Source organism: Azolla caroliniana, unplaced genomic scaffold (genome assembly GCF_043228905.1).
Source record: "Azolla caroliniana isolate FFs.n. ecotype wild unplaced genomic scaffold, voAzoCaro1.0.p SCAF_1036, whole genome shotgun sequence".
NCBI lineage: Eukaryota > Viridiplantae > Streptophyta > Polypodiopsida > Salviniales > Salviniaceae > Azolla > Azolla caroliniana.
Genome location: NW_028231471.1, coordinates 1 through 12,753, shown reverse-complemented (window position 1 = coordinate 12,753; position 12,753 = coordinate 1). Strand labels below are relative to the sequence as shown.

Genomic DNA, 12,753 nt, shown 5'->3' with positions numbered 1-12,753 from the left:
CATTGGTTTTTGGACTATTGGATTGGTGTTGTCTCAGTTTGATTCGGCAATGGGCAAGAGTGCGGAATCTCCGGAAAAGGAAAAATTCCCATTCGGCTACCAAATGGAAGTCACATCACCCTAAACCATGTTTGGCACATACTCGGTCTGAAGAGGAGTCTCATTTCCATTAGCATGTTACCTATAGATGGGTACAAGACGACACTCCGTGAGTCATCATGGAAAATCATAAGAGGAAATCTACATATTGGCCATGGCTATTACCTAGGGAGGTCGACATAGATTGTGCAAGGGCCGAAAAGCCAAATGAAGAGTAAAAGAAGCGTTGTAGCCAAAAGGCCGACACGAGTAGTAGTAGTTAGACATGTGTGAAGCCGAACATAGTCGAATTATCAATAGTTAAAAATATTATATTTCGAAAAAAATATTGAGTAGAAGATGTAAATATTAGGTAGTTGTAATTGTTAGTTAAAAGAATTGCCCCAGACGACAAATGTATTCTTGATGTAATCCTTCCATGCTTCCTATATAAAGGGGCAAGGGCATTGTTTAAACAAAGAGTCATAAGTGGTTATTAAATTTAATAGAGAATTATATTGGGACATTATGATGTTTGTGTGTCTGAGTTTATAATTTTAAGTGTAAGTGTATTCTGCATAGCCGATACGTTGTAGCTTATTCAAATAGTGTTCTGTAGAACTATCTATAGTAGCCGATTGGGTATAGGTTGTGTATTTAATCTTCCTACCAATTTATGATTGTCAATTCCATACCTCCAACCAAATCTTTGGTAAATGATACTTGGTGATTGATCGGCTTGGCTCGTCTGGACCCTCATTTCTTGGACGACCTAACTAGGTTTGTCCGACGCTATCATCTGAATTGGCCAGGCTTGTTTGGGCCCTCGTTTTCCGTTAGGCCTAGGGTCAATATTTAATTTCTAGTGTCTAGGGTTTTAATTTTAAAATGTAAAATGCATCAATTATATGCAACTATATTTTTATGTGTCGAAATTTAACAATCTAGAATTTCTTTATGGTTTCTTGATAGACTTGGAGCTTACATGAAGAGGGAAGACAATTAGAGATGCTAGATGAAGCGATAAAATGAGATTCGGTGGAAGATGAAGAAGTAATGAGGTTTATACGTGTTTCACTGTTGTCTTGTCAGACTTCTCCATCACAAAGGCCTTCGATGCTAGTTGTGTCAAAACTGCTTGTAAATCTTGCTTCTGCTCTTGATATTCCCATGAAGCTCACACATCTAGCTGAAAACAATATGATTTCTCCTCAATATGCCTAGCTTCTAGGTTGGATTCTATATTTAACCTTGTGTTGTATGAAATATTCAACTTCAAAACTATTGTCAGGTTTCACATAACACTTAATCGAAGGAGTAGGATGAGTATTGTTCGTAGTACAGTATTTGATTAGGATGAGTATTGTTTCTCTCTCTCTCTCTCTCTCTCCCTCCCCCTTTCTTTGGACTGTTTTCTTTTCTTTTCTGTGCGTTGAAATCTCATTTTATCTCTCCCTACCCCATCCTCATCTTCCCCATCCACACTTTAATCATTCTATTTGTACAAGCAGGCCTAAACCCTAAACGAATACTTGACTACCCATTCGTATTCGTATTCGTTTGCATTCGAATGGGAAACCCCACGAATGCGAATATGTCAATATATGGCTAGAAGTATGCTGGCTAGTGTCTATTACTATCTGTTTATTCATTTTAGGCATAAATAAACGGGCTTCGGGATATTTCACAAGATCTATATTCATTGGATTGACATTATCACTATCCATTGACTCATTATCACTAGCACTCTCACTTGTTATGTGTGCATCTGAATTGATTGAATCACTAGCGGTAGAAACATTAGTCTCATCTAGTGACACCCAAGCATCATGCAAAGCATTCGTATCTTCATCCTCAAATGCATAAGAGGTAGAACAATGTGAAGGATTTCTATTTAAGTCGAACATCGTTCATGCCCCTAAACACACATAATATTCAGGTTTGATATTAAAGATTGAAACCACGAAAATAAACGCAAGAGTAAATATGCAAACAAAATTTGGTATAAGGGAACATAAGTGCGTGTTTTACTCAGCAGCTTTCTAGTATGTTCTCATAGTGCTCGTTTCTCCTATCTATCTTTACCAATTTTCTATTTCCCTTTTTATGTCTCAATATTAATATTTCAGGTATCACTATCTATGTAAGCCTTCTATCTTCAATTTTAAGTTTCCCCTCAAAAATATATGCCAGTTAAATGTTAGTGAAGATTATCTCAAATCATATTTTTGGAGGCAAGGAAATGAAACCATATGTTCATGGAGGCCTGTTAAATGTTAGTTAAGATCATCTCAAATCATATTTCTGTATCTAGGTGAACAAAATGAGAAGTCTAAGCGAAGAAATGACATGATGAAAACATAAATTTTTTTTGGAGACATAAAAATGAAAACGGAGAAAGAAACAAAAATGATAGAGATGATGGATGACATTGGAGATTGTTGTCATCATTGTTACTAGACATATGCGGATAAAAACAGAGAAAAAATAGAACCTAGATTCACTCGTTCTTCACATTTATGAACCTGAGGTCCAATAGAAACGAGGGCCTCCACTTGTATTTTACATATATTGCATTCAAATTTCAGTATGTAATTTCCATTAAAGCATATATTTTTGTGTTCCGTTTGGAAGTCTTCAATGATGATAGAGTCATTTTTGGATTATAGTGAGAACATTTTTGGAAACCTTCAATCGTATACTATAAGCCCATTGGTAGATGCCTTTTATTTTCCCGAGTAGCCTACTGGTATCGCATAATACCTTTAATTGCTTCCCCATGTTTTTTGCTAGGGTTTGTCATGTATTAACTATTACCACTCATAGTGGAAAAGCAATGTCAAAGCATGTAGCAAGTTGCAACCATAACGTACACACCAATTTGCCGATTGCTAAAGCTGCAAGCAAGATCTGGAATTGTGGCAGTTAATTATAGTCAAGCTAACTATGGGCCACTTGATGTATAATGTATAGGTTATGTATAGTTTAAATTATTCATGCTATGTATAGGCTATGTACCATATACATACTTATAACCATATATTGGGTAGTCAAAATCGTTGAATTCTTTTGCCACTCCTGCTGTGTGCATCCTTTGAATAAGGATGTGAATGTTATAATAGAGACCTCTTATACATGCCCATTGTCAATCCAAGAAAAACTGATTGGCCATCAATGTCTATGTTTTATTGAGTCTCTTTCTTGATGGGCCACCAATTATCTATAGTATATCATCATTAAATATTAAGATTGCTCAATGATATCGATATGTGGTCACATCTTTTTCAGAGTGGACCAATGTTAACCAATCAATCCTCGAATACATATACAGAAAGAAACCTCTTCTTGAATATGAAGAATAAGACCATGCCTGTGGCACTAGTAATATAATTAATAAAATATATTATTATCCGTATACAAATCAAACGTATGAATTCAGGGAAAAGAAATGGAATGAATTATATATATATATATATATATGATCTCGAATTTTGGAAATTTATGAGTTATTGACCAAGTCAAGCTGTATCATATAAGTATGGACTCTGTCTCTATACGTTGAGGTTAGATATGGAGATTTCTAAGCTTCCACATGCATCATCGTTCTGTACAACAACAATTACTTTTACTACTACTCCTTTGCTTAATAGAGGGGCTTATGTAGCTGTGCTCCTGCTGCTGGTATCAACACTCCTCCTATGCCTAGCTGATCTCGTAGGTGCCGAAGTGGAAGTGTCCCCATTCACAAACATATTGAGGATGGTAGAAAATGGTTACCTTTGCTCTGGGAACACATCCGGCACGGACCTCTCCGCTCGCTTCGATGCTCTCAAAGCAGGCCTCATTGACCGCGCGTCCGTGTCTCTCTATGCCAAGAGTGAGGATATCGACCCCGTGTCCGGCTACGGTGCAAGCGTGATGTATCAGTGCCGAGGCGATCTCACATTGCCCGAGTGTGCCACATGTGTCAAGACTGCATTTGAAGCCAACCTCAATTCCACTTGTTTGGTCTCTAGCTTTCGTCAGGTAAATGAGTTCCTTCACTCTTTGGTTTTGTTTGGTTCAATCCCTGATTAAATAAACAATGACTGCATTGTTTGGGATTTCAAAGCAATCCTAGAGGTGGATTAAACAATTGGTTGTTATTTTGGATTATATATATTGTGCAGGTGGAGCTGCAAGGATGTGGGGTGATGTATAGCAATCAAAGTTTAGAAGGAGGATACTATCACCATCTAATATCATACCGTGCAACACATAATGAAAGCCAAACATACTATCAAAATCGAGACATAGCTGTGGCCAATGTAACTAAACAAGTGATCGAAAACAAGCGAAAGCTTGGGACGTACTGGGCGGCGGATGTTGTAGGAGATGCGAGCACGCCAGAAGATTTAAGTTATGCCCTAGCTCAATGCCATGGCTACGTCCCTCCTTCTGATTGTACCTATTGTATTAGCCTTGCCATTGCTGATCTTGAAACTTATATCACTTTAAACGGTGAAAACGCTGGTGCTCGCTCGTATTTTGGCAGTTGCTATGTTCGCTACGAGAACAATATATTCTTCAGTACCAATAACACCCCTTCCATCCTCACCTCCCTTGGTCCGCCCCCTCCCTCTTCCTCACCCACTCCATTATCATCATCATCTTCACCCATTGCTACTCTGCCCACTAAAGGTGCTTACTCTTCTCCTGACTAGCTTCTAACTTTTTCTAGAAAAAAACACTTAACTTTCTAACTAATAATTTTACATGGTTTCTTAGCATAATTATTCTTTAACATGTACTCCTTTTTTTCGACTGTTCTCAACTCTGAGTGGTGGGTTTCCTTAACCTTTTCAAACTACACTACTAGGTTTCCTTAACCTTTTCCTTGTAGAGGATAATCAATTGATAATATGGGGTGGTAAAAAACATTATCCAGGCAAGGGCTTTAATGTTCTATTCATGGTGGTGATTGGTATCGTGCTCTTCGTGTTGGGTTCTCTCCTTGGTTGGTTTTCACGTCGTATTTGGACACATAAGAAACCCATCTCCAATCCATTAGGTACTTTGGAAAAGTTGTTTCACATGGCATCAAGCTATTTGCATGCTAACCAATAACGATCTCCATATCTATACTAACATATGTGTATATATACTTTAGAGTTCAAAACAAGCAATGGAGTTGTTGTTGAAGAGGATGCAAAGAACTATGTCGATTTGCAACATGATGCGGTACAAAACTTCTCTCTACTACAATTAGCAAAAGCAACTGACAACTTCAAACTAGAAAACAAAATTGGACAAGGAGGATTCGGCATTGTATATCGGGTAAACCCATTTCTATTTCTTTGCAAAGCTTTCATACAAAAAACACTTCTCGAATTTTGATTTGCTGAGAAGGTTTTCTCTTGGATATATATTTTCACATTTTTGCATTTGTTGTTGGTTATAGGGTATCCTTGACAATGGAGTTAAAGTTGCCATAAAGAAACTTATGAAATTGAATAATCATGTCAAGGAACAATTCTTGAATGAAGTGAAGCTCATACGGAGTTTACAACATCGAAACCTTGTCAGAATTATTGGTTGCTGTGTTGAAGGAGAGGATGATTCAATGTTCCTCGTGTATGAATATGTTTTGAATCAAAGTCTTGACAAGCATTTGTTCGGTGATGCTATCTTTATTGTTGATTATTTCTACATTATCTTATTGAAATACAATATGATTTTATTTCCGTTTTTGTTTTTACTTTCTTTGGCTATCTTGTTTTCATTCCTTATTGCTTGGTTTCACATTTCTTATGATATCGACATCTATAACCATGTGATCCTTTGCGTGATGAACTTTGCTTCCGTGTATGTCACTATGAGTAAAATTTTATTGCCTCAATATGTAAATGTTGATCTCAATGCATGTCTATATTCTTGGGATGCCTTTTCATTGTGTCATTGGCTACATTTTGATAGTGATATATTAATGTATGCATTATATTTGTTTATTTATTATTATTGTGAGAGGGCTCATATGTACGTAAATGGTTTATGTTTATCAATGTACACAATATATTGTGTTTGAAGGTATGATAGATTTTTACATGATCAATGTATTGATATAACAAATTTGGTGACATAGGATCCATGATCGATAGAGATGTGTTAAAATGGAATAAGAGGAGGGAAATCTTGGTAGGTGTTGCTAGGGGCCTCACGTACTTGCACCATGACTCACATCTATGTATCATACATCGGGATATCAAGGCAGCTAATATACTTTTGGGTGATGATCTTGAACCAAAAATTGCCGATTTTGGCTTGGCAAAGTTATTCGCCTCTGATAGAACACATATGAGCACAAGAATAGCTGGAACTTTGTAAGTTAATCAACATAATTATGAAATTGATCTTCTTGCATTTATAGATAAGCAGCCTCTAATATAGACTCTAATTTATTGGGTACTTTATAGGGGATATATTGCTCCAGAGTATGCAATAAATGGTCAAGTTTCGGTGAAGTCGGATGTGTTCAGTTTTGGGTTGCTAATGTTGGAAGTCATTAGTGGGAGAAGAGTTTTTGAAGAATCTTTCCCGCATGATCAACAATACCTCCTACATTGGGTGAGCCTTGTATAATTTCCTTGGAAGCTTTATATTAGAGTTAAAATATGAAATTCACAACTCATGGAACACAAGCGACAAAGATTTTGACAAATTTCTTGATGAAAATTCTAGTTTGTAGGTAGTTCAATTTAGATATAGTTAATGCAACTACTATTTTATTTATCGAAATATAACAATCTAAAATTTCTTTGTGTTTTCTTGGTAAGGCATGGAGACTACATCAAGAGGGAAGAGAGTTACAGATTTTGGATGTAGCAATGCAACAAGATTTGGTAGAAGAGGAAATAAAGAAGTTTATACGTGTTTCGTTGTTGTGTTGTCAATCTTCTCCATCTCAGAGGCCTTCTATGCTAGCCGTATTTGAAATGCTTGTAAATCTTTCGTATGTTCTTGATAATCCTACGATGCCAACTTATCTTATTTCCAATAACACTATTTATAGTCAACATGCATAACTTGAAAGTAGGATGTTTTCTTCAACCCTCCAATGTTGTACGAATATCCAACCTCTGAACTTACCAAATTGAATATTTCCTTAAAGATAAGAGTTAGACAAACTTTGGAATGTCCTTGAAGATCTACTTTATTTCAAAATTTTCCTTAAGTATTTATTGTTTCTGTAAAGATTCTTGATCATTTATGTTGAACGTTTCTGTTCCACAACTATACTAACCTATTGTAATATTTGATAGCTTAACATCTTTTCCTATGGAGTATTTGTAAAATGTTGATATGTATAGCCCACATCATTGCAAGTAGCAGTCGTTTGACACACTAGTCTTAGGTGACATTGATATAACTTTAAGATATAATGAAATACAGTTAAAGATAATCCATTTTGTCTTCTTTACATAGTCTCTAAGTAGGATTTCTAAGAACTATGCAATGGTACGACAATAAAGGCAAATAAAAACATTATTTATTTAAGAGGTGGTGGCGGAAGTAGAACAAAACATAATAGATTGTTTATTGCCTACATGGAGGTCGATTTTGGCATATGGGACCAAATTAGTATATCATCTTGGATATGACTCCTTAAAGATGGGGTCACGCTACTATTTTGTAGTAAAAACTTTGAATATGAAATTAAAAAATACACAAAGCTTAGGTTGTTAGGTACAGTATGGATACCATACGTATATAATGTATTAATATGCGTATAGTACCTCCCATTTTAAACATACGTTAAATACTTATAAAATACGTATTTTACGTTTAGTACGTCAAATACTTTTGGAGTTTGAAAATTATTTATCTTTCTAAAACATATCTATAATATTGTAAAAAACATCTATGTTTACACAATTTTGTGATGTACAATATAGTTCTACATCCTAAAATGCATATAAGACATTTGAACATTTCACATCCTAAAATACTTGTAGTAATATGGATGTCAGCATTCCCTTATTCTATAAATTAGTGTAAGTGTGTATCACGATGTTCTACTTCAAATTGTAATTATTTACAATTATGCCTTCATAGATTGAGGAATTGTCTATGATTATCACACTCATGATAGGTTTCTCTTTTCTTCGTTTTCTTCTTCTTCTTCTATCTTCTACGATTATCACACTGAGAGTTTGGGCAGGTTTATGTCTTCTTTTCTCTCTTCTTCTTCTTCATCTTCTTTATCGTCGTCTCTTCTATTCTTCTTCCTTCCTTCCTTTGGCTTCTTTTTCACTAAAATATTTTATTTTTCTTTAGCTCTTTGTTGGGGTTTTACTTACATTTTCTTTATAAATATGTATTATACCTGTTTTTTTATAAATACATTAAATACCGTATTAGACAAATATACATGATATTTGACTGAACAATATTGAGGTATAATACATACTATACAAATGATGAGGTACTATACGTATTTAAACGTTAAATACGGGTACGTAAACAACCATGAGACAAACACATATGCCTGCAACATAACCTTATTGTTGGAGATTTTAATATTACATTAAAAATATCATGCCCCCCTAAGAAGCCATTATTGTTGTGCATGCAAGTAGTAAGTGGTATTCATCCTCCAATTGGTTTTCACTCCATACTTTGCATATCTTCATGCTTTTGGTGACGTTGCCTTGATGTTACCTCAACACTTAACTTGTGTGAGCGAGTTTGAAGTAGTTTTAAGCCTCTATGAGAGCCAAGGTTCATGGGGTAGTAAGATGTGGTTCGATACATTGTCGTGATGTGACGAGTCTAAAGGTGGAAAATGAAAAAAAAGGATTTTCATGATGAAATTCCTTTTCCAAGTGATGAAATCTTAAACAACAACTAATAGATGAAAGCTTAAAGAACAACTACTTGATGAAATCTTAAATGATTTTCAGTGATGTTTTTCTATCATAAACGTAATATAGACCATCATATAGATATTTTACTTAGGGTTTCACTAATAAGTATACATTCGTTGTGTTGTTCGGCACTAGATCATTGCCTGATTCGGGCGGAAACCGCCGAGGTTTTGGACTAGGAGGAGGAATTCAAGACAGATTAAATTTAAGAATAGATTCGAAGAGAGAGATAGAAAACTCGTCAATCCCACGAGTACAATGTACAATATTAATCAACCCTTAGAATCCTAATAAATCCCCAAAACTCAACCCCCAATTGTAAGAACCAAGAGTAAACGATAGAGTGATGGAAGAAGGATATAAAGAGAATACAAGAAGAAAGGAACAAAATGATAAGAGAAGAATGAGTGTATTAACATAGAAAGAGAATGGAAACAAGATTGACAATGAGAGCTTAAGATTGGTGTTGATTCGAATGGGTTTAAGAAGATTTCTATGTCTATATTTATAGGTTCCTATAGAATAGCGTGGAGATTTCTATAATGTTCTAAAATGTTCTAGATGTAGAGAAACAGACCTTCGGACGTCAACACAAACATGCTGAAATATATAAGCCGAGGGCAGAGAACAATATGATACACAAAAACAAACAAAATAGACAGAGAATACACAAAGCACACAAGACATAGGTTTAAGTGAAAATCCCAAAAGGGGAAAACCACGGGAACAAAGATCCACTATATATAACAGAGAATACAAGGTAGTGAGATTACAAAACTCTAGGAATAGAGTGTATCAACCACATAGGGCTCCTCGCGTCATAGCTATGACGTCGCTCATACTCACACTCTAGCACTCTCTTGCGTCTCTACCTCTCTCACACTCTATTACAACTTTACTACCTATGCAACACTTCGTTATGTTTGTTCTTCTTTCTGTACACAAGTCTCTCAATCCCACCATAATGTTTGCCCTAGGTATATTTATACTTATATATAGTATGGGCTATTTGCAAATATGGTTGTTATTATTATTATTCTCTAATAATAATAATCATTAATCATTAATTAGTTGACTCTTATGTCGACTGTCTAGTTGGCCTTGCCTTTGACCATTTGGTTGACCCAACTAGTCGATCTTGTCCTTAACTTGGATCACCTTTCCTCTGCTATCGACTCTTCTAGTCGACTCTCTCAATCGACTTTCCATGTCTTCGACTATCGGCTCTCAACCCGACCAATCGACTACTCCTTCTCTTCGAGTGTCGGCTACTCATCTTCGACTGTCAACTCTCAGCCCGATCAGTCTCTATTCCCACAAGAGAGACATATTCCTAACATTAGACCTAGAATATTCAATGTTCTAGGTTATTCTAGAATGTTCCAGAATTTTTATATTAATCAATATATTATAAAAAGTAGCTTGAAATTTTATTAGGCTATCTTAACGGTTGGGTTCTTGATTATGTATTGCAAGGTCTTGGGTTCAAATCCAAGCGAAGCCATGATGTTTATGTGTTCATAACGCCAATTACATTTGCTCCCCATCTTATATAGTGATGGGAGATGCTAAGTATAACTTACCCCCGTGGCAAGCATCATGCCTTTTCTTACTTTAGTATTCATGCACACTAGTTGTGCATGAGTAATTGAGGCTAAGTATCGCTCTCCATATGGCAAGTGTCATGCTATTTCTATAATATTCATGTACACTAGTTGTGCATGAGTAACTTTCCTAGAATATATGTATAAGGTATATGTTAAATCCATAAGGTTAACACAATGGTAAGGCTTGGGATTGTTAACATGGAGGTATAAGGGTTGAATCTTGCCTTGTGCATGTAACACATTTTAATATTTTCTTCTTTTTCTTCATACTTATTCAATTGGGTACTCCATATGCATTTCACACAGTGTATGAAGCACACTATGACACCATATCGATTGAGTCGATCCAAAGATGATGAAATCTCTAAGCAACTCAAATGAACTATAACATGGGTTACCTCCTAAACGTATTATAGACCATCGTATAGATCTGGTACCTAGGGTTGCACCAATAAGTATACCTCTGTATTGATTGAGTTGATCCAATTTAAGAGGATAAAATCTCTAAGCAACACAGGGAATTTACGAATAGGTTACATGCGTTATAGTAAATCGTGATGGGGTGCACTAAGTCTCTTGGTAAAAACAAAAGAGGGCACATGGTGTATGTGTATTAAGTACCAACATTTGAATAAAGTGATGATCAAGAATTCATATCCATAGCCCCAGGCAGACGATTTGATTGATTGTCCCCATTGAACTCGATATTTTTCAAAACTTGATCTTTGTACGGGCTACCATCAAATTCTTATAAGTGAAGAGAATGCTCCTAAAACAACATTTCGAACGTGCTATGGCCATTATGAATTTTTGGTCATACCTTTTGGTTTGACCAATGCTCCAATACATTTCAATTATAAATGACTGACATATTCCATGAACAACTTTGAAAATTTGTCATTATTTTCTTGGATGATATTTTAATTTATAGTGGTAGATTAGAAAGACATGGTAAAGTGTCCACTTTGTTTTACAAACATTGCACAAAAAACAATACTACGTGAAGATCTTGAAATATGAGTTCTTCAAGAAATCAATTACATATCTTGAACACCTCATATCTGAATGAGGAGTCGAAATTGATCATTCCTGCATTGAGAAAGTCAAACTTTGGCTCACTCTTTAGAATATTCGAGAAGTTTGACAATGCTACATTAGACATCACCTTTAAGGAACTCATGGACTTGGTGTGCAAGGCTCCTTACTTCTTTTAATAGATCCTTCAAAACCTTTTCAGGTTGAAACTAATCCAAGTGTTTATGTTATATAAGTGTTCTATATTCGTATGGTAAACCAATAGCATTTAAGTCTAAGAAACTTGATCCTACTCAATGTTGGTATACAATTCAAGAAAATGAATTATTCGTAGTTATCCATGAGTTAAAATCATGGCGCCATTATCTTTATGGAAATTATCCTTTGGTTAGGCCTAAACCCTTGAAATATTTTTGTGACCAAAAAGCTGTTAAGGGTTGTAAGGCACAATGGCCAAATCTAATCAAAGACTTTGTTTTTTCCATATGATGTCGTAAAGGTTCCATGAATATTGTCATTGATTCGATCAGTTGCATTCGTGAAGTTAACATGCTTAACTTCATTTGATGTTATCGTAAAGGTTCTATGAAGATTGTCATTGATTTGCTCAGTTGCATTCGTGAAGTTAACATGCTTAGCTTCATTGGAATAGCATCATATCTTTCGTAATGATGGGTTTGTTACAATGTATTGGGCAAGAGTTGAGTCTGACATAGACATCACCACACCCTCGAAGATGTCATGGACATGACAACAATCATGTCAAGATTCGAACTCTTGAGCTCTTGTATTATAGTCAACTTTTATATTCTAACCAACACATCAAAATACATAGTCATGTTAAGTATATCTTAGTAGATTGTTATTATATTATGTATTCCAAGTTCTAGAAGTTTTTGGAAAGTTCTAGAACTAGAAGGTTCTAGAGGTCTTTACAATATTCTCCACGATATTCTAATGGATTTACTTTAGGTCACAATATAAAATTATACTTGTAACCTCCTTGGTCCGTTTTAAGGGATTCAAACTATTGCGGACACACCAACCATGGTCTACGACGGAGCACATATGATGGGGCTATGAGTAGAGGGCTACAAACTTGGAACTAGAAGTGACGAGTCTAGAACTCT

General features: G+C 35.5%; 1 protein-coding gene across 1 annotated transcript; it reads left to right on the top strand.

Moving 5' to 3' along the window:
• Positions 1 to 3,617: 3,617 nt before the first annotated feature.
• LOC147847430 (cysteine-rich receptor-like protein kinase 15) lies at positions 3,618 to 7,244 on the top strand. The gene is made up of 8 exons (XM_087339206.1): positions 3,618 to 4,104; positions 4,248 to 4,758; positions 5,006 to 5,128; positions 5,228 to 5,394; positions 5,519 to 5,735; positions 6,200 to 6,437; positions 6,531 to 6,681; positions 6,891 to 7,244. The coding sequence occupies exons 1-8, from the start codon at positions 3,649 to 3,651 to the stop codon at positions 7,137 to 7,139; spliced, it is 2,112 nt and encodes a 703-aa protein (XP_087195332.1). The 5' UTR covers positions 3,618 to 3,648; the 3' UTR covers positions 7,140 to 7,244.
• The last annotated feature ends 5,509 nt before the right edge of the window (positions 7,245 to 12,753 follow it).